The sequence below is a fragment of the Vigna angularis genome, chromosome 3 (genome assembly GCF_016808095.1).
Source record: "Vigna angularis cultivar LongXiaoDou No.4 chromosome 3, ASM1680809v1, whole genome shotgun sequence".
NCBI lineage: Eukaryota > Viridiplantae > Streptophyta > Magnoliopsida > Fabales > Fabaceae > Vigna > Vigna angularis.
In genome coordinates, this window is record NC_068972.1 from 39538118 (window position 1) to 39561560 (window position 23443).

The 23443-nt window shown below is 30.3% G+C and overlaps 2 protein-coding genes across 2 annotated transcripts; both read left to right on the forward strand.

The window, feature by feature from the left end:
* Positions 1 to 2894: 2894 nt before the first annotated feature.
* Positions 2895 to 4652, forward strand: LOC108324977 (peroxidase A2). The gene is made up of 4 exons (XM_017557942.2): positions 2895 to 3150; positions 3237 to 3431; positions 3648 to 3813; positions 4053 to 4652. The coding sequence occupies exons 1-4, from the start codon at positions 2929 to 2931 to the stop codon at positions 4469 to 4471; spliced, it is 1002 nt and encodes a 333-aa protein (XP_017413431.1). The 5' UTR covers positions 2895 to 2928; the 3' UTR covers positions 4472 to 4652.
* Positions 4653 to 20206: 15554 nt separating this feature from the next.
* Positions 20207 to 22620, forward strand: LOC108324409 (peroxidase A2). Its single transcript, XM_017557357.2, has 4 exons — positions 20207 to 20465; positions 20552 to 20746; positions 20953 to 21118; positions 21935 to 22620. The coding sequence occupies exons 1-4, from the start codon at positions 20241 to 20243 to the stop codon at positions 22351 to 22353; spliced, it is 1005 nt and encodes a 334-aa protein (XP_017412846.2). The 5' UTR covers positions 20207 to 20240; the 3' UTR covers positions 22354 to 22620.
* The last annotated feature ends 823 nt before the right edge of the window (positions 22621 to 23443 follow it).

Below are 23443 nucleotides of genomic sequence, written 5' to 3' on the forward strand. Positions count from 1 at the left end.
AAAATATTAAAAAAAGTAAACATAATCAAATGTGTGTCTTAGAAATAATTTAATAATGAAATTATACAAACAAAAACAAATATAAAATCAATTTAATAATGAAATTATACAAACAAAAACAAATATAAAATCAAGGGTAAAAGACCTTGAAAAAAAAAACTTTTCATATATAAACGAGTCTAAACGCAGAGAGATAATAAAAATTGTTCTAAAAATACAAAAAAATTTCAAAGGAAACAAAAAAAAACCTAATAAACGAAAGATTTATAATATTAAACATGTGTAATTGAGATTCAAATATTCTCATAATATTTAATATAAATCAACCTTCAAAATTTTACTGATCTCAATTTAAATTTAATCCAAATCAAAATAAGTTCATCTAACAACAGTGGTTTTATATGTTCATAACCCTTAAAATAGATATAATATAGTGAGACTTAAGAATTCTTATCCACTCACAATCATAAACATTTACACACGAAACACAACTTATCTCATCATGAAGGACAATGCAAAAGAATCCAGGATGTAAATCTCTAATTGAAGAGATATCTCTGCAATAAAGTTTCTCTAACGATTACACAAATGTCTAATAAAAAAATCTAAAGTTGATCTTTTAAGACTAAACTCATTTTATTCATAACTTTCTCTTTCTAACAATTCTATTTTAATTTTAGAAACATTTTTATTTTTGTGTTTTTTAATTTATTAAATAATTAAATAAAACTAAATTAAGTATCGTATTTTAGGAAATAACAGGATGTTACAGCAGGTTTGATATGTTTTTGACAATGACTAATAAACGATATTGATGAAAGGTTGATTAATGAGTAATGAGTCATATTATAGCATTCTAATTTAAGATTGGTAGCAAAGTCAGCAACCACTCTCACCAACTCCATGTGGAAGCAAGTTTTGGAGTCACGCCTTCCTTTTATGTTAACATTCAAATTCAATGGAATTGCCACTGCATCTTTCACTGTATATCAAAATAGTGCTTAGACTTTTTCTAGTTCAATTGATGTATTATTATTTATTTTCATTTAAATTTAATTAATTAAAGTAAATTAATGATGGTTGAGAAAACAAACACTTTATTATATATAGCCTTTGAAAAAGGTTAATACAAACATGTGAAAATTTTACTATCTGTATATGTTGTTGGGATAACTACGTAAGGATCTTATATGCATGTAAACATGTATATTAATATATATTACTGGTAATACTAAACTTGAATTTGAAAAACAATAAATTTTATGGCATGACTTGATTCGTTTACAAAATCTTGATAGTGACTGGAAATTTTAGGGTAGAAATTCATGGCAGATGACTCGGTATATATATTGCATTGTCTCCCAGTATTGGAGAGCCAAAAATTCTTGCAATTAAGCTGTAACGATTATAAGTTAACACTGAGTAGTATACTTTAAGATTCTCTTCTCTTACCAAAGACTTTCGACCTTTCGTGTAATGTGTATATATGTTATGATTATTCGTTCTAAATCATGTTTAGTAGTAGATTACTAGAAATCATTTAACATTAGTTAAATTATCTAATATATTTTTGCTGTAATTGATTTATCAGTTTTTTTCTTCTGTGATTTATTTGCCAACAATTTATTGTATAGTGAGAAAGGAATAAACACATGAAACAATGAAGAACTCATTTATAATTTTTGTTACTTTCAACAGGTCGTGAGAGAATCTTTCTTGTCTTTTGAAATAGAAAAATTTTATTCAGGAAAAGAAGACTTTTCTAGAATGGCCTGCTAAATATGAATACTTTTCTTATTTGCTGGACAGATGATTAATATATGCATGGTAAAGAAAAGGTGGCAATAATAAGATAATAGAATTGACCAAACCAAGAAAAAACCGTGTCGGTGGACTAATGATTGCTTATGTTTTTACTCTCTTTCTTAATCTGTAAGCATGTATGTATACTTGTTTAAAGAATAAGTTTTCAGATTAATTTATGTACACTTTAAGTTGTAAGGACTTTTTAATTGCCAAAATATTTGGTTGCTAATGTTTTCAAAATGAAAAATAGTATACAGATACATCAAGTTTGACTTTTATAAAATACCTTTCACTGAGTAGATTTTTTGTCTTTTTGAATAAGTTTTAAACACATTTTATTGGACTTGATATTAGTGCTTGATTTTAAATTGAATTCTCCATACCGAAAACCTAAGACTAAACAACATGTACATAGAGTTTAGTATTTGTCATTTAGAATTAGTAATATGCTATTTATTCATATAATAATTATAAGTGAAGAAGATAAAATAAAAAATATTAATTTTGTTCACTTCAAAATCCAGAGAAGTTTTATTTTCTAACTTTTATAGATTTGAAATGTTTAAATTTATATTTTAATTTGTAAAGAAAGTTTGTTCATTCTATCTTCTTCATTTTTTTTCTTTTTAATTGGAAGTGCTTTTAGATTTAATTTATTTCGTAATAATAGGGTTATCATAGATTATGTTGATTCTTGGATGGAAATCAATAAAAAAAGGAAATATTTTGAGGATTTTTTTTCTTAATGATTTTTGGAGAAATGTAAAAGAAAAAGAAAATAAGAAATACTGTCAAATATAAAAAATATTTATGTGTATTAAAATATTATTTCTCTTCATTTTTGTAGGCAGTATCTAATGAGTATATGACCTAGTATTACAAGTTGGTTAAGTGTCACTCATTAAGGTTTCGGTTTTCTTCCCCAGGTCCCCACTACCTTCACAAATTTTGATTAATGTTAAAACTATGTCTGGTTGACACTTCCAAAGAAAACTTTATCTTAAAGAGAACTATAAAGCAATGAATGCATAACGCGGTTTCTTTCTCTATATATACACTAACATATCACCTATATATCAATCAAACATAGGGAAAGAAGATATATACATCAATTTATCAACCATGTTTTCTACTAATAATACTTATTATTTTCTTCTGGCCACCATTTTCTCAGTGCTAACATTTGTTCTTCCTTCAGAAGGGCAATTGAGTGCAACCTTCTATTCCACCACATGCTCCAATGTCTCAACCATTGTGAGGAATTCTGTGCAGCAGGCTTTGACATCTGATTCACGTATTGCTGCAAGCCTCACTCGTCTCCACTTTCATGATTGCTTTGTCGATGTAAACTTCCATCTTCCATTTCTTTTTCCCTTCATTCTATCACAGATTATTCATCACTGATAGCTGTTATTTGTTTCTGTGATTAGGGCTGTGACGGGTCCATTTTGCTCGATGTTGGTGGTAACATCACACAAAGTGAGAAAACTGCAGCTCCCAACGCCAATTCCGTTCGGGGATTTGATGTGGTTGACAGCATCAAGAGTTCCCTCGAAAGTTCATGCCCTGGTGTTGTATCTTGTGCTGATATTCTTGCCCTTGCTGCAGAATCCTCTGTGTCCCTGGTAACTTCATAGTACAATTCAGTATCATTCTACATGTTATTGAAATCTTCCAAGACCTTTACTGTATAAGAACATTTTTTAAGTCCCTCAAAAGAATTAATTTCAAACAACCATGTCACAACTTTTTCATAACATAGTTTATCATGTTTTCTACTTTCTTTGATAAGAAACCAATATTTTTCTTCTGCTAGTTACATTTAACGTAAAATTCCGCAGTCTGGAGGTCCTTCATGGACTGTATTACTTGGAAGAAGAGACAGTTTAACTGCAAACCAAGCTGGTGCCAACACTTCCATTCCGTCTCCATTTGAGAGCCTAGCCAACATCACATCCAAATTTTCTGCTGTTGGCTTAGACACAACAGATCTTGTTGCACTATCTGGTATAACTACAATGTTTCTATCATAATGTAGATGAATTATTATATAGAAATATATGATCGTGACTAATACTTTTTTCATAAAACGAAAAATGAAGTAAAAGAATAATTGCACATGTAGTTTTTTAGCTGTTTATTTTCTTCAGAAAATGAATAATATATAATAATGTTGAACTGCGTGAAAATTTCTCTCCATGCATGGAAATCTTATAAAATGATTGATTGGTGGACTTTTGTATCAGGTGCGCACACTTTTGGACGTGCACAATGCCAGTTTTTCTCCCAAAGGTTATTCAACTTCAGTGGCACAGGAAGTCCTGATCCAACCCTGAACTCAACCTATTTGGCCACTCTACAGCAAAACTGTCCCCAAAATGGGAGTGGGTCTACATTGAACAACCTTGATCCTTCAACCCCTGACACTTTTGACAACAACTATTTCACCAATCTTCTCATCAACATGGGTCTTCTCCAAACAGACCAAGAGCTCTTCTCCACCAATGGCTCTTCCACAATCTCCATTGTTAACAACTTTGCCAACAACCAATCGGCTTTCTTCGAAACTTTTGCTCAATCAATGATCAACATGGGTAACATCAGTCCTTTGACAGGTACTCAAGGCGAAATCAGAACTGATTGCAAGAAAGTCAATGGAAGTTGAAGAAAGAGAGCATAACACAAAATCTACCAATATTGTAGAATGTTGATGTCCAATGTAATTTTTTGTTTTGTATCTGGGTATGAGTGTTGCTAACAAATGGTTAAGAAATTGAAATAGATCAAGTTTTTGCTTTTATATATATATGATTGAGATCTTTTTCAAATAAACTTTTTAACTTCAATTAGGTGTCTAAATAGATTCAAATCAATTAGTAAAACTAAACTCGACTTATTCTCCTTGCTAGTTAAGTATATATATTTGAATTGGATTGGAACGATTATATGTAATTTACTAACAACTTTTTATACTCTTTTAATCATTTTTCATCACATTTTTATTATAATTATTTATTATTTTTAATTATATTAATTGATAATTTGATATGATTTTTTAAAATATTATAATATTATCAATAATATTTTTGAATATTTAATTAATTTGTTTGTCTAATTATATAGATTAATATTTTAATTTTTAATTTATAATAATTTTTGGAAAAATAGATATTCAGTGTGATCATACTGTTATTAATAAATGGGTAGAATGAGTGGAAACAAACCACTTTAATGCGACAAATATATAATATAAATTAAGAAAATAAAAATATTTTTAAGTGAGTTAAGTCATGAGAAGTTAAATTTGATTATAAAATTTTTAAATCACTAAAAATAAATTGAACTAAATTGATTCGTTTAGTTAAACATGTGACTTGTTTTACCAGTCAAAAGAATTTATAAATGTGAATGTACTTTGGTACATCAACCTATTTACAATACGAACAGTTTAAAGAAATCGCATAAAGATATCCACAATATCCCAACAAAAAGTAATTTTTTTATCCAAAATAACCCAATAAAAAAACCATCTTGTAAGCCATCAAAATTATAAAATAAATAAATGAAGATACTATCAGATTACTGTTGTTTTGTAGAAATATCTACTTCAATCTAAACAACACACTAATAATTCTTTGAAATTTGGGCTAAGACAAATATGGACAGAGATTGGGACATTATCTTTGTCTTATGTTGCTCTGTATTTGTCCGCTAATCTTTTTATGTTTGCCCATTTTCTACCACGCATATTTTCTTCAAATCCTTCAACTACACAAATCCATGATTGGGTTGATTATGTTGGTTTACTTCTCTTCAATCTCCATATTCAGATTCTAATACATTCCTCCACAAACATGTGTATTTTTTTTTCTTGCATGCCTCCATTTCCAGTTTGCAAGTAATGCCTCGATAAAATTGTGTATATCTTTTATGTATAATCCTCCTAATTCTTTGGAATTACATATTTTTCACCATTTCACGTTATTTTTTTTCTTCTGCTCCTCATCTCTATAGAAATTGTCTGAGTTTTTCCAACTTCCTTTATCACTGTTTTTGGGGCTTTATTATGAGAGCGAAAGTAGGATGCATGCTGATGTAATTACCAACTCTTGGACGATGCAAAAACAATGGTTGTTTATACATAAAACTAATTAAAATATGCTAATTTTGAGATAATGGTCTGAACTGTAAAACACAAACTGTTTGTATAACCATGCATGTATTGCACCACAGTGAGATGTTACGTGCTCTATACACTAAAGGTAGCTAGGAACTTCTGGTATGATTGGTAACCAAAGTTTGTCTGCAAACAGTCTAGATTGGAATATGTTATGTTTAACTGATAAGATATACCCAGTAACAAATATGACCACGTATGCATTGACTGTGAGATATGAACAAGGAATATAGAGAAAGCTGCTGAAAAATATAAAACTTTGCGCCACAATATCGATAAGATGCAGAAGATTCTAACAGAATAACAACTTGAGGACAGTAAAAAGCAATTGCTCACAGTTAGAAGATACCAACGGCATGGCTTATGGGACAATAATAATGTAAAGAATGGAAGATAGACAACAGAGGATCTGTGCTGTTATCTAGAAACAAAACACTCGATGATGGGAGGAAAAATGCAGATTGAAAATGAAACTAAAGAAACAATGGTTTGGGAAAACCTGTAGCTAGCATAGACAACATTATAGTTGTGGTATACATTTGAACTTGTAGATAGTATTATGAAGGTTAGTAAATATTTAGTATTAGAAAACCTTGATAATACTCTCTACAATTTTGTTTGTATATGGGTTACGTAAGTGTTCGGTATATATAGAAATGTCATTGTTGCTGATAAAAAAATAAAGTTTCATGAGTCCATATGTGATTTGATCGATACAACTTAAAACATGCATTAAATTTCTAACTAAAGCACAGCATAAAAACCTTCATTGTACAAAACTTTACCAGTCTTAATTCTATTTTTGTTCCCGTCTTTAATGACTGATTTTCTGCAAATTTATCTTCCAGTCTTGTCTACTGGTAGGTTTGTACCATTACACCATTCTGCTAATAGGAATTTCTTTTCTACACATGATTTCTTTGGTTCTCTTGTATTTCTTTTCATGATAAGCCGATTCTCTATTGTTCATCCTAGTACTAATGTTCACAATTCTGTTTTATCATTAAATGTTTGGAATTTTGGAGGTTAGATAAAAGTAAGAGGAGTTGTTCGATATTATGAAATGTTTGGTGGCACATGATTCCAACTTTAGAAGGAGATGTAGGAGGGTCTAATGATTAAAATCTGACCAAGTCGTTATACAATGTTTGCAATTATATATGGAATTGTGTATGCTTAGGAAATATCTCGTGTAGCTTTATCAAGTTAGGGTGATGCATATAAACTTAATCCTAAGGAATTGATATTAGTTTCATCACAAAATATTGAAATAATGAGTTTATAGATTTTCTTCGTTCCTCAACTTTCTCATCTATATATTTAATCTAAGCTCATACTTAGATTATACCAATCTTTCTCCCAAATGTGAGTTCTTTTACATTATTACAAATTTTTTCTCATAAACAAGACATTTTAGGCGTTGTCTATTTGAGCATGATTTATTAATAGACAACGTTTCTAGAAAAAACATTGTCTATTAACAGCAACCCATAAATAGCGTTTATTTGAAAAAGCGTCGCCTATTAACAGCCACCAATAGACATTAGTGCAGAAAAGACTTTTAATGTCTGTTATTTTGGGCTTTTTACGTCTGATCCCGACCTGATGATAAGTGTGAAAAAGAGTTGTTTTTACACTTATAAATGAGCTCAATTTTGTAATTATTCATGTTGTTCCTCATTGAAAAGTTGTAATAGATAGTAGATTGTTATGTAAAATATTGTACAGGAAATGGTGTATTATTTAGACTCTGTCAACCAATCTTCGCAAAGCGAAAGCCAAAATTCGCACTGCCAGAAAAAGGAAATTTGCATAGCGCAGTACCTGTGTGCTGAGCGAATAACATCAATTAAAGTGCAACAGTTAAGAAAATTCGCATAGCGCACTAGTACATGTGCGCTGAGCGAATTAATGAAGTTAAGTGGCTTTAAAACACGTGCAGAAAGACAGAAACATTCTTCTGACAGAAGTTCCGGACAAAAGAAAGAAACGAAAACATCTCAGGAACTTCCGAAGACTACTTCAAGGCATCAAGACACCATTGTTGCAAGAGATTGCTTCAAATGTGTAGGTTTTAGATGACTAGGAGTAGTTAAATTTCTCTTTCGTTGGGATTGGATGTAATGAACTCACTGTGATGTAATTTTCCTGCTCAATATATCGTTGTTCGTTCATATGTTCTTTCTTGAATTTATTATCATTGTATGAAAATATAATGTTATTTGAATTTCTTTGATTAATGGAAAGTAACTTCGAACATGAACGTAGATAGAGCACTTAAGTGATTTGGGATCTAGGGATAGACTCAATAACTTGATCATTCTTAACATCGGACTTAATGCAAATTGTATATTAAATTGACTAAGGGATTATCATTTTAATATATTAATTTAGAACTAGGACTAGTATGCCTTGATGTGAATGTTTGAATGAAGTAATGAAATATTGAACAGAGTTTTATATTCATATGATTCATGAAACCCAATTCCAACGAAGTTTCTTTTAAATATAATTCCTTGCACACCAACTGTTTGATAAAAATACCAAAAAGAGTTTTTTTGTGTTGTTTTGTACATTTTGATGTCTAATTGAGTTATAAAAGGAAGAATTGTCATGTGTTGCACAAGTCCTTTGGGAGAACGATACTTTTACTTATTCACTGTATTACTTGGAACGATTTGGTATACTTGCCAAAAAGTTATCACCTGACGTCTTTTTGAGAGACGTTAATGGGACGTCGGACCCCACAGTCAGACGTCTATATAGATGTTGGACTACATAGGTCAGACGTCAATATAGACGTCGGACTACACAGGTCAAACATCTGCTGTGGGAGCTTTAGTGGGCAACCTGCGTCATGGAATGCAGCTTCTCTTCAAGCCCTCTTTGTATTTCCTTTTGTTCTTGTAGCTGCTCCATGAATCGTTGCTCCATTGATCTCATGATTTGGTTGAGTCTTTCCTCCCACTGAAGATCCATCTTCCTCAATGCCTCCTGACTCATGAATTGAGTGTTTTTTGTATAGGGCCAAAGTAGTCATGAAGACCAAGCACACAAGCAAAAATGCACCAAAACGCAACGAAAACGCATTTTAATCGGTTCAAATGAAAGATAATTCATCAAAGAGTAATGTAATCGGAGTAAAATTAATTTTAAACGGTGCAAAAGTGAGAAATCGAACCTTAAAATTGTCAGACCCCATTAAAACACACTAAAAACCCCAAGTAGTGGGATCCATGTGCCAAGAAGTGAGTGAGCGTTTCAGTTAGTGGAAAACAGGTGGCGGCAAGAGAGTGGCCGTTCGGTTTGGGTGACGGCAGTATTTAATGCCAATTTTCAAATGTCGTGCCACTTCTCTGCATGCCTTTCTTCTTCTCCAAACTGCTGAAACCATTTTCTCCTCCTTCTCTCAAAAATCTCCACCTTCTCTCTAAGAAAACCTCACCTTTTCTTCTTCCGATCACCTCTCAGGCACCGTTTGAACACTCCCGGCGACAAGAGCTTTCGTTTAAACCGATCGGTTTATGATTCTGAGCCGGTGAGTTTCTTTCTCTCTAGTACGTTTGTTTCGTCTCGCGTGCAACCCTCTATTTCTGGTCGCCTGAGTGGATAGTCTAATTTTGAGTGTTTCTGGTTTCTGTTTGGTTCAGTACTCCTAAAACGTGACTGACGAACGTTAAGTCTTGGTAGTGGGGAGCTCTATTCTGCCTCGTTGAGCGTTCGGTTACGTATAAAGTTAAGGGAAGCTTATATAATTTGATTAAGTTCTTGTTTGAACGTTGGTATGTTTGCATGATACGTTGTTTGATTATTTGACGAGTATGAAATATGCCTCTACTGTTTGTTTGAATGTGTGGATGGATGAATGATATACGTTGTGAACTGAGTTGAGATAGGGTTTGATCTTCAAACTGTAGTATTCTGAGTAAAGGTGATAGTATGGTCGAGCGTCAATAGCGAGCGTTCGGTTCTTCTTGGGAGTGTATGGTCTTACCTGATTTCTCATACTTTAGGGATAGTGTCTAAGGGTCTTTCTGTAATACTATATAGGATTAGGTAAACTGTGACTGAGAGTTCGTATTCATCGTTCAGTTTTCCTTTGAGCGTCCGTCTATATTAAGTTCTTCTTCTACAAGGAATTTTGTTAATGAAGACCGTGTTATAATATTAGATATGTATAAATAAGTGTGGCACAATTGTATATATTTATTCATTCGTTTTATGTAAGTTTATTAGTGCTCGGTCTTGGACCAAGCGTTCAGTCTCAGTAGCGCTCGTTCCTGATAAGCACTTGGTCTTGGACCAGCGCTCATTCAATAGTATTCAGTTTCTACAGGGCTCGGTCTTAAACCAAGCGCTGGGTCTTGTTTTCTATAATATATTATTACCGTTTTTAGAATAATAGTCTTCATTCAAACTCAATAGCGTTCGTTACTCATAGTTTCTCATTAGTATTAATATTGTGTGTCAAACAGTGTTGGTCTTTAAAAGGTGCTTGGCCTAGAGTCTTAGTACTCGGCCTAGGCTTCGTGACGTCCGTTTTGAACTCTTAGTGGTCTCTTTATTTAAGTGAATAAGTAACGCTCAGTCATGATAGTTTCTAAGAAGTGTTATTCCAGTCGAACTTATGAGATGATGAGAGAGTGTGATCGTATTTCAGTCGAATGTGTTAATGATGAATTGTAAGGGAGTTTGAAATGTGATGTGAATGAAATAGTGTGATTATGAACGAGTATTCCATGGAGGAATATCTCAGGAAGTGGTTATTGATTTGTAAAGTATGAATGTGGGCAAAGCTTAGCAGGCGTTCATCCTGATATTCCATGATTACTCGTTCTCATGTAGAGAGGAGTAAGTCATGTGTGGGAATGGCAGGAGGTCCTAGTCCATAAGGTTAACTTGGACGGAACGGATTAACCTTGGGTGGCAGCTGTTGAGGGTATCCCAATTACTACATCAACCGGGTGCACGAACGTCGTAGCTACACAAAATTCATACAGTCCGGACAGTTAGAGTCAAGTGGTCGTTATTTGCATGCCCTGATGTATGAATGATGAATTGGGTGTTGTTGGTTTAATTATGAACGTTGTACGTTGTTATTGAATAAATTAAATTACATAAGCTTACCCTGTTTATCATTTTTGTTTGTGTTGTGCGTCCTGTCGTTGTCCTGTTGCAATGATCATCCGTGTGGATGTGAGCAGAAGGAGAAGAGCTGCTGGATGAAGTATTGGAAGATGCGACGGAAGTGAAGGCCGAACCTTAGGGACGTTCGGTCTGTATTTAGCTTTACCTTTTGTAAGACTGTTCGGTATAAGTTATTTTGTACACCGTTCAGTCTAGTGGTTTTTAATTCCCTGTTGTTAAGTAAGGTCGTTCGGCCGTAATTGTATCTCGCTTAGTGTTGAACTGATCTGTAGTATTGTTAATATGTGATTACTCTCGTATATGGTTTTACACTGTATTTTTGGGATGTTACAAAAATCGTAGCTCGTAGAGAGAAAACGCGAGGAAGATGATGAATAGTGAGTGTGTGTAACTGCTACCTCGCACGTGGGTTTGATAATAGCAGACCATTAGACGTCAGCTCCCCTGCCTAGCTTACGTTTAAAGCATTTAAAAAATTATTTTGGCGCACACTTTAGACGTTCGGGATGGGAGTGGCCGACGTTTAAATGACTATAAATGTTAGAGTGGCGGGATCGGACGTCTAAATGGAGTCAAAAAGTGACTTTTTAGATTTTGGGCTGAGTATTTGGACGTCTGGCTCCCATATCCGAAGTCTAAATACAATAAAAAAATTATTTTTTTTTACTTTTTCGTTTAGTTTTGGCGTCCATTCGGGAGAACAAACATATATGAGTATTTAGACGTCTAGCCCCCCATAGCCAATGTCTAAATAGAATAAAAAATTATTTTTTTTTTACTTTTTCGTTTAGTTTTGGCGTCCATTCGGGGGAGACCGACGTATATGAGTATTTAGACGTCTGACACCCCATAGCCAACGTCCAAATAGTTGTTTTATTTACGGAAATGTCACCGGTCATTTTTTACGTTGGATGTTCGAGAGTCAAACATCTAAAGGGTGACGTTAAAGACCTTTTCTGCACTAGTGAAAATATGCTTATTTGAAAAAAGTTGACAAGGTAAAGGTAGACGTTGTTAGGTTAAAGATTAGAAAGGGAAGGAAGGCTCACAAGATAGATGTAAATGTGGTTAGGTTATGATTTTCTTTCTAGGTTACGGTCTTGGATGATGGAGTCAATTGTGGACTGGGGGATGGTGAAAGAAACTTGAAACCATGTTGTAGTTGTAAGTGAGAGTGAGCGAGACTAGGGGAAGGTAGTTACAAGTGAGAGGGAGGAGAAGCAATTGTGAGCGAGAGTGAAGGAAGTCATATGGACAATGAGCGAGATTCAGGGAACAGGGAGGGCATTTGTCAGAGTGAGGAAAGTCAGAAATTTAACCTCGTTTAGAGCTTGAAGAGGGTTTTAGTCTCGGCATTAGCTACGAGCTATTCTCCGGTCTCTTTCTTCTTCTTCTACACTCTCTCTTCCATGGTTTGGCCCATGAACAAACGAATCTATTCGGGGAACCTTTGCACATGACAAACCCCACCACAGACCGTTATGGGTCAATCTCAACAAAGAAGAAAGGAATTTATGGATTTAAGGATTTAGGGGATGAGCATAGAAAATTTTTTGGGAGAATAATAAAGAGAACTTACCTACTGAACAAAGATCTCTCACATGAGCACGATGTCAAACAAGTGAGTGAACACGAAACAAGTTTTGAAGGTATGAAATTATTAATTAAAAAAATAACATAAATTATATATAACGTTATTTTGAAAAAAATTGTCTATTGGATACCAATAAACCGTGCTTAATTAAATAAGCACAGTCTATTGGTTCCATGTATTGATAGGTAGAGCTTATTTAAATAAGTGTTGTCTCGTGTTGTTTATATATAATTTTGTAGTAGTGATTCGAACATCCTCTCAAACTAGACACGAGTACCACAGTAGCAACCTTTACTTATATCGTTATTTATATATAATAGGACACAATTGTATAATCTTTCATCAAGAACATTTTTAATATAGAGATTATATTGTACTTATATGAGTCTTTAATCAAGACAAACATCATCGATTTTGATATCATTGATGGATCTATCAAAAGGCATTCGCCTAGAAGATTCAAAAACAATGAGACGTGGCTTAATCCATATAAAAATCACTACCACTAACCCGAAATATTAATGCAATGAGTTTAAGTATTTTCATCTTTATATATTATTCAACTTTTTCATTTATATTCAACATGTACTTTAGAGGTTATTTTTTTTAATGGTAAGTAATATGATGAAAAATGCTTCCATATCAAAAGCTTTTTCCGTTAGAATCACCTGTAGTCTAGTCGTCAAGTTACATTTTCTTAGATGATAAAAGTTTATGTCTATGAAATTACCTCGTTTTTTTTTTCTTCAATTAACTTTTATCATTGCTATTATAGTAATAATGCTTTATGTTGTGTTTTACTTGGGGATTTACTATTTGTGAGAAAGGAAAAAGAGATATCGAGGATGTTTACTTGATGTGATTTGTGTGGATTTGTGAGTGAGGATTTGAGGGATGAGGACTAAAATCAATCCCTCGTCAAATGAGAGGATTTGAGGGATGAGAAATAAAATTACAAAAATAATCCTTAATAATAATAATAATATATAATAATAATAAATAATAATAATACAATTTTTTCATGTTAAAAATTAATTTTTATTTTTTTCTCTTCTTAAAATAATTTTTACAATTATATATAATATTAACAATTACAATTTTATATTACTTTTACTACTAAAGGTATTTTGATAATCTTCAATTTTTACTAATTAAATAATTTTTTTTATTTGTCATATCGATCAAATTGTATATTAATTTTCATAAACTTTAATTCTAAATTCACTCTCATTTATTTCCAAATTTCTTCAAAGAAACAACAATCAATTCACCTTCAAATCCATTCAAATTCATTCCTTCACTCTCCGCAAATCAATCCAACACACCTTTAGTGCCTAAATAAACATGCAACAATGCTTTTAAAACAAGAGCAGTATTTAAATCTGGTTTTAAAACTTTATCTGGTTCAACCAATTCTTTATTCATTCCTCGGGATATTTTATGCTAATTATTAGACCAAGGCAACTTATTCGATTGCTTCAGTTAAAAAGAGAACTATACTTAAGTTTGTTTAGAAGTTAGAACACTGAATTATAAGTTGAGAAAATTCATTTTCTATCAAATGTTTAATAAATCAGTCAGCACTACAGACAGTTAAGACTATTTGTTTATGTAACAATCTTTCTTAAGATTAAGTGGAAGGTGGAACAGAGGGTATAAGATCAGACCAAGCACTACAAATTTTGTCATTTACTAGACTTTTGTGTAATATATCAGTAACTGAAGAAATAAAAATATGGTGGTTAGGTCCAGAGAATCTTTCTTCTGTCTATAAAGAAATTGTGTTTAAGAGAAAGAAAATGACGTTTTCTAAGATGGCAAGGTGAATGCATACTATTAATTGCTGGAGTGCAGAATCAATATTAAAATATGGGCAATAAGATAATAGATTTGACTAAAGGAAACAATGTGTCGGTATGAGCAAATATAATTGCCAATGCTGTTACTATCTCAGTTAATTATTTTCTAAGCATGTCACTTCAAAGAAATAAATTCTAGGCACGTAGCTATAGTGTTCATGAAAACTGAGTTCTTCAAAATTTCTAATGCACGCTTACTCTTTCAGTGTCACTAATCACAGCATCAGGTTAATTCATACAGATTTTAAATTGTAACACTTACTAATTTAGACTTCTAAAATATCGTGAAAACACAATTTTGCATGACTTTTGAGAACTAAGTCTAAATTAGGTCCAAAAAAAAAGATGCCTTGAATTTGAGCAAGTTAGTATAGTGAGTTCCATTAAACTTTTGAGAACTCAGTTAGTTTATACAACAAATACTATGAAGTAGACTAGAGTTCGTCGCACAAATTATCAATCGAAGTTTAATGTTGTTCATTTTTACCAATTTACAATGCCAGCGGATGCTTTTCGAGTAAATATAAAATGTTTATTTCAATGTATTTGAAAGCGAATGAGTGTGTGGATTTGCGGGAAGGATTAGAATTCACATCTCGCTTGTGTGAAGAGATAAGTGTTAGATTTACTAAATTTTCTTTTTAAAAGTGTGTCAAATTGATTCTCACTTACTAAATTTTGTGTCAACGACATCCCTTCCGTTAAATACGCACAAACAACGTTAACTTTTTTTTCTCTCTCTACGATCTTCTGTAACACAGCAGACCTTTCTCTTTCTTTTGTCAGTGTTTTCTTTTCATACTTTTGTAATACCAAAAAAAATTGTAATTCAAGACATTCCTTCTAAATCATGTAGAAAAACATTTCTTCACATTTTTATCACTTTTCAACCTACGTTCATGCTACGTCTTGTCATTAAATGCATGATTAAAATTGTTCAACTAAAATTAAAAACTTTTAAATATTATACTTGAGTTTGCTATTTCATTATTCCACTTAGTTATTAAATAAAAATAACAATATTTATTATTATTATAAATTTTAAGAAATATGCAAAAGTATAGCTAAAATTAAAACGATTTATCTTAACGAAATAATACTATATTGGTGTATGTCGGTTTAATTTGAGATAATATAACTAAATAAAAAAACAAAATGAATTTAGGATAGTATAATTAAAAAAAAATCTTTTAGAAAATTAGTTTTAGTATATAACAAAGGAACTAAAAGGTAGAAAAAGATAACAAATTATAATTATAATATTGATATAGATTATGTAGTATGATTACATTTTTAGTTAAGAATATATTTTTCATATTTATATTATTTATGAAAACTATATTTCGTTTTTAATTAAATTAATTATACATTTGTTTTGTTTCTATATGTAAATAGTATTGTTGATATACGAAGAAGTTTTATATTATTTTATAAAATTAATAGAGATGAATTTGGAAGACTCAAAATGAGAGAAAAATTACAGAAAGAAAAGTGAGAGTGAAGGTGTTTGACTAAAAACATACAAGAATTGAGAAAAAAATTTATAAAATTTTTTAAACAATTTGATAACAAAAAAAATTTATAAAACTTTGTAAACAATTTTTATATAAAAAAATCCTACAAAATAAACATAAAGTTGTCAAATATTTAATATGAAAAAGAATGTTTAATATCATAGCTCGGTGATCCCAAATAACAAGTAAAAATAAACTTAGTTAATAACCAATTTCATTCCAATAAACTTTAATATCATTAATTTCATTATGATAAATACTCGTGTAATACTATGTTAAAAGATATTTAAACTTAACTCAATATTATATAAATGAGTTATAAAATAAAATTTGCGATTATTTAGATTATCAAATAATTTTATTCTTAACCGATATAAAATTTCCAACCATTTTTATTATAAAAAAACATTAATTATAAGAATATTTATAAGGACTGATTAAAAAGAAAATTGAAGAATAAGATATGAGAAGTTTTAAGAGTGAAAAAAAGAAAACTAGGAAGTGCAGTGATAAATGGTAGTGGTGCAATGAAAAAGTTTTGGGATTTGCAAAAGTATGAAAAGATAGCACTGACAAAAGAAAAAGAAAGATTTGTTGTGTTACACAAGAGCAGAAGAGAGAGAGAAAAAAGTTAACGACGTTTGTGCATATTTAACGGAAGGGATGACGTTGATGCAAAATTAACTAAGGATCAATTTAACACAATTTTAAAAGGAGGGACTTAATTGACAAAATTCAGCAAAATTAGAGACAAAATAAGTTATTAAACCTAATAACAATATACTGTTGTAAAAAAAAACTTTCAAAATCCTATTATATGTTTTAAGTTCAAGAAAAATTTACAAATAATTTTAAAAATGTTACTGGTGATATTTTTTAAAATACTTGCGCACAATTATAGGTTTTGACTATTTAAATAAACAAACTAAATAATTTTTAACATTTTTAAAATTATTTGTAAAATTATAGGTTTCAGTTGTTTAAATAATTGAGATCTTTTTGTTTGATAGAATTAAAATTATATTTTCATTAAAGCTTTTTTATTTACATTCTTACATCACTTTTCCATTTTAAGAGTTATTTTGCTTTCTTTATCGTCGTCAAATGCGAACCATGTTGTCGCTTTTGCTATCACTCCTTCACTCACATATCTTTCCTTCTTGTAGTCAATGTGAATTGTGTCACTGCATCACCACTACGAGCCTCTCTTTCCTTTCCATTTCGAAAACAATATTTGTTCTTTTATCTTGAATTTTTTTTTTTCTATTTCATAATCTTTTCTTTTTAATGCAAGTATTTTTTTTAATGTCTTTTATTCAATGGGAATGGAAAAGGTGGTGGTGGCTATTGGTGGTGGGGAGAATGATGATTCTACGATGATTCTAGGATGAAAAATAGGTGAAGATGGGAAGACATTAAAACAATAATTTTTTTAATAAAATATAGAAATATGTTTTGGTTCAAAAAGAAATTGAAACATAAACTAAAAAATAAGCTTGGGTTTGAACCGAAGCTTAATGTTCTACATTTTTTTACTTTATCAGAATATGTAATATGTTTCGTTTAAAAATTGAAGTATAGTTTCCAAAATAACTAGTACAAAAACTTTTACATAAAAATTATAAGGGAAAATTTGTAATCTTTAATTTTTGTTTACTAAAACTTATTTTTATCTATCAAATCCATTAAATCATTAACAAAATTTACTTTTAAATCTAAAAAATAAATAATACAAATTTTAACTTCGAATCGTCTTGATCTCATCTACTCACTCTCTGAAATAAATTTTTGAAATGAATATGACAACAAAATCTTTCTATATTCAACCTAGCTATGTAGTCACGAAAGACCTTTAGAATGAAAGAAGTAGTCACTTGAGTGACTAGTTAGCACTAACAACTTACAGTGGTCAAACAATATGACTACAAAACAACACTTTCAACAATTCATAATTCCATAATTGAATAACAAACAAAGTTTATCTTGGAAATGCATGTGGTTGGTAGTGATTTGGGTAAGAAGAAAATCATCTTAAAAAATGCTAGGGTAGATGCAACAGAGGTGTTTACTTTAGTTCAAGTAAAAGTGTGGAGTTGGATAACTAACAAATATTCAAAGACAAAATTTTCATATCCTGCATTATGTATATTCATTTCATATCATGGCTGAAATTAATATTATGTAGAGTTTGAGGGTCAGGACTGGATGCCTTCTAAAATTGCTTCATGTACATCGATTTGTTCATTTATATAAGTATAAATTGAAACATCATAAATGATTCCTTATTTATAAATATTTTTTTGATGAAAAAAAACACTTCATAAAAATAAGAGTTATTAACGATGGACGGCAAAAATAATTCTATTATTACTCTAAAGATTTTTATTTTGTATACAAATTAACATGTCACAATTTTGGTATTGAACTTACTCTTTTAAGTTCTTGATTATAGATTAGTATTTTCTTCGATTTAATATTGGTGATGTAATATATTTTTAACACTTGATTTTGGAAAAACATATGAAAAGTAATCTTTAAAATTAAACCTAATATTTATTAAATTTTTAAGAATAGTTTATATTATATTGATTTATTTTCTATTAAAACTAGTCTACGGAGCGTATGCTTTTACAATACTAAAAGGAGATACCAACCAAGTAATTCTTAGAATTAGGTTTGGTTAAGATTAAAATTAGTTAGTGTATTAAAATTTATCATAATATTTATTTTTATTTGACTGAAAAAAATATTTATTATTTATGGATCTTAACTTAATGTTAAAATATTTATTAAAGATGATGGATTCATATTTAATAAATATTTTTAGTCTTTACTGATAAGGAAATACTTTAAAATAATATTGAAGTATGTTGGGAGAATACTTAAAGAAAAATATTTTAAATGAAGTCATGAATAATAGATTGAGTTATTTCTAATATCTTAATGTTAAAAAATTTGCTTCATATATACATTATTTATAATACAAACATACTTATTTAATTAAAAATATAAAATTGAGTGAAATTAATAAATAATTTCCCAAGGAAATGATTCACTTATTTATCTTTCCGAAAATTATAATCAAACATAGGTACATCTACTAAAATAAAAAAATTATTTCTACCGAAATTTGTCTAGCCACAAAATATATAATTTATCATTTAGAATCAGCCATATATGACAATAATTGGCATTGACTGATATCAAGTTAAAAAAATTTATTGGTGAACACTTACTAAAATAATATCAAATAAATTATACATGCCATCAAGTTAAATTCGATACATATATATATATATATATATATATATATATATATATATATATATATATATATATATATATATATATATATATATACATATATATATATATATATATATGTTTAACTCTTTAATGTGTTTTAACTGTTAAACATATATGTTTATTTTTATTTTGACAAATTTATCCAATAAGGTCATATTATTAGTATAATCCAAAACTTTTCATTAAATAATTTATCTTTTAGTTGTGTAATGTAAAGCGAAATAAACAGCATACTAGGATGATTGATTAAGAAACATGCAGATATTTTTTTCTCTTTACAATCCACACGTTAATGAACTTAGCTCGTCCATGGAAATAGTAAAACAAAATCAACTTTTTGCATGACTGAGGGCATGCAAAATAGTACAAATTCGGAGGAACCTAAATACTTTGATTAATGCATATATGACTTAATTAGTACTTCATGTTAGTTAAGTTTCAATCATTGTGGTTTTAATTTTCTCCTTTCGTTGTCTCCAAGTGACCCACCACTACACATTCAAAATTCACGATATCTTAAACTATGTCTAGTTGACAATTCTGACTAATATGCAAGGACAACTTCATCTTAAAAAAAAAAATAGGCGTTGATATATTAACAACACTTATAAACTTTAATTACCTTCTTAAAACTATCTATAATAATATTTTATTCAATAATTTAATTAAATATCATGATTTAATATTTATCATTAAAATCAGTTAAAGAGTTTTTCCCACACCAAACTATTATGCATGACGCGTTTTTCATTTCTATATATAGACACAAATCACCTATATATTATGAATCACAAAACCCATCAATATTTGGGAATCAATACATCAAATTATCAACCATGTTTTCTACTAATAATACTTATTATTATTCCCTTCTGGCCACCATTTTCTCAGTGCTAACATTGGTTTTCCCTTCAGAAGGACAATTGAGTGCAACCTTCTATTCCAGTACATGCTCCAATGTCTCAACCATTGTGAGGAATTCTGTGCAGCAGGCTTTGACATCTGATTCACGTATTGCTGCTAGCCTCACTCGTCTCCACTTTCATGATTGCTTTGTCGATGTAAACTTCCATCTTCCATTTCTTTTTCCCTTCATTCTATCACAGATTATTCATCACTGATAGCTGTTATTTGTTACTGTGATTAGGGCTGTGATGGGTCCATTTTGCTCGATGTTGGTGGTAACATCACACAAAGTGAGAAAGATGCAGCTCCGAACGCCAATTCCGTTCGGGGGTATGATGTGATTGACAGCATCAAGAGCACCGTCGAAAGTTCATGCCCTGGTGTTGTATCTTGTGCTGATATTCTTGCACTTGCTGCAGAATCTTCTGTGTCTCTGGTAATTTTCTGATAACAATCTCTGGTCTTTGGAGTGTAGTGTAGCCACCTGAATATGAAAATAATATCTCTTTTTCCTTATTCTAATTAATTAGAGCAAGATAATATTAAATAAGAGAATCTTTACAATGTGTTCTTGAAGATAAATGATAGTATATCATAAAGTTGAAAATAATAATGTGTTTATAAGGTTGTAAATATTTGCAGTCAGAAGGTCCTTCATGGACTGTATTACTTGGAAGAAGAGACAGTTTAACTGCAAACCAAGCTGGTGCCAACACCTCCCTTCCATCTCCATTTGAGAGCCTAGCCAACATCACATCCAAATTCTCTGCTGTTGGCTTAGACACAACAGATCTTGTTGCATTATCTGGTAATCACCCAATATATATATTTCTTTACATAATATCATTTATTTTTTCTTCATACAAGTGAGACTTATCTTATAAATAATTTATAGAATTTTACAAAAAAAAAAAATATGATTATAAAATTCCACATATGCATAGTGGTGATTATCTGATTAATTAACTTGTTATTCTATTGCTCCCTTTTATGACACTTTTTATACCATAACAAAAATTTGATTTGACGGATATTTAAAAATTAATATTTTCTCGATCATTCAATCAAGTATTCTATTTTTCAATCAAATTGATATATTCGTCGAAAATAGTGAGACAGTTTCCCTAAAATTATTTCGTAATATCTTTTTCATAATTTAAAAAACTAGCTTGTCACATGAAGAATAGTGCAAACATATAATATTGTGTTCTATACTGGGAATACCATCGGGTTGAGATGCACATGAATAACAGTTACCAATTGATCATTCCCTTAAAAGAATTTGTCTCCTTATGTTTAAAAAAAATTCTAAATTATTTATTATGTAAATATATTTTTACTAATTTCAAATAGAATTATAAAAAAAATTAAAAAAATAGTTAAAATTTCATCCTAAAAGTATAATTTCTATATATAATCCTTATGTTTGAAACCTTAAAGAAAATGTTATTATTATATATAGTTTGTAATGAAGAAGTTAAAAGGATAAAATAGAAAATTTTGGATTAAGAAAGTTGATTGATATTTTTAGTTTTTTACAAAACAAATTAACATAACGAAGGGAGTAAAAATTTATGTTTTATAATGCACACGAAGTGTTTGACTGAAATTGAAGTTTGATTAGGAGCACACACCTTTGGTCGTTCGCAATGTCAATTTTTCTCGCAAAGATTGTTCGACTTCAATGGCACAGGAAACCCTGACTCTACCTTGAACACAACATATTTGAGCACTCTGCAACAAAATTGTCCCCAGAATGGGAATGGTGCTACATTGAACGACCTTGATCTTTCAACCCCTGACACTTTTGACAACGACTATTTCACCAATCTTCTCATCCACAAAGGTCTTCTCCAAACAGACCAAGAACTCTTCTCCACTGATGGTGCTTCCACAATCTCCATTGTTAACAACTTTGCCAACAACCAAACTGCTTTCTTTGAAGCCTTTGCTCAGTCCATGATCAACATGGGCAACATTAACCCTTTGACTGGAACTCAAGGAGAAATCAGAAGTGACTGCAAGAAAGTTAACGGAAGTTAAACACCGTTAATACTATCTTCAACAACTTGTAAATTCTCACATTATCTGCAGTTTTCATTCTGCATTTGTGTGTGTGGCTGAGAAATTGATAAAGTTTAATGTCTGCATTTGTGTGTCTAATAGTGCATAAAATGTGGTTTCTTTTTTCCTTTCTGGGTGGGTCACTGCGAAATGTTTGATAAATTATTATGTTGTACCATTCTCATGTTTCCTTATGATGTTGTTAAGTTTCAAAGTATGCCGGAATGAATAAATATTTCCCGTATATATTTTGGTGTTTTTTCTTGATTTACACCAGTACTGGTGTGTTTGATTTGATGACATAAATCCCAAATCATAGAATTATTGTTTTTGTGTTGTTTCACAGTTTGGATGTGAATATTTTAGGAAAATATTTGATAATAAGGAACATTGACGTGTCTTAAATCTTATAAAGAATAAATGCAAACAAAATAATTATAAGTACCTAAATTGTAAAACCCGTGAAACCTCCCATATATTCCCCAATCCTCTTTTTTCATTTTTTATTTAATGTACAATCACAATATGATGTATAAATGAGAGCAAAAGTGTGCTTGAGATCATATGACCAATGAGTTAATGGAGGTTCATATCTAATGGGTTGGTAACAACAATACTCTCAGAAAGATTTGAATTTATCCTATAACTGCACATACATATTTTGATTATGGCTTTTAAATGCAGAAGTAATTATAATGTGGATCAGTTCATATATATATATATATATATATATATATATATATATATATATATATATATATATATATATATATATATATATATATATATATATATATATATATATATATATATATTTTGGTTATGACTTATGGATGCAAAAGTTATTGAAATGTAGATTGCAGTGTATTAATTAAAGACATTTATAAATGGTAGCTGCACAATCTTTTGGTATTAGTTTATGGATCGATTCTCCGAAAGTTATGTTTATGATTTATTGGAATATGAATAAGTTTGTCTCTGACTATTTGGGATATGAAAGATTTTGGGTAGGATTATCTAGGATATGAATGAAATTATGAGAAATTTTGAAGTTTAGATGTATAAATTA

What these genes read in the sequence shown, in the direction of transcription:
- LOC108324409 (XM_017557357.2), top strand. Translation starts at nt 20,241, where the DNA reads ATGTTTTCTACTAATAATACTTATTATTATTCCCTTCTGGCCACCATT. An exon ending in TTCATGATTGCTTTGTCGAT is followed by an intron (nt 20,466 to 20,551) that starts GTAAACTTCCAT and finishes TACTGTGATTAG; the next exon opens with GGCTGTGATGGGTCCATTTT. An exon ending in CAGAATCTTCTGTGTCTCTG is followed by an intron (nt 20,747 to 20,952) that starts GTAATTTTCTGA and finishes AAATATTTGCAG; the next exon opens with TCAGAAGGTCCTTCATGGAC.
- LOC108324977 (XM_017557942.2), top strand. Translation starts at nt 2,929, where the DNA reads ATGTTTTCTACTAATAATACTTATTATTTTCTTCTGGCCACCATTTTC. An exon ending in TTCATGATTGCTTTGTCGAT is followed by an intron (nt 3,151 to 3,236) that starts GTAAACTTCCAT and finishes TTCTGTGATTAG; the next exon opens with GGCTGTGACGGGTCCATTTT. An exon ending in CAGAATCCTCTGTGTCCCTG is followed by an intron (nt 3,432 to 3,647) that starts GTAACTTCATAG and finishes AAAATTCCGCAG; the next exon opens with TCTGGAGGTCCTTCATGGAC.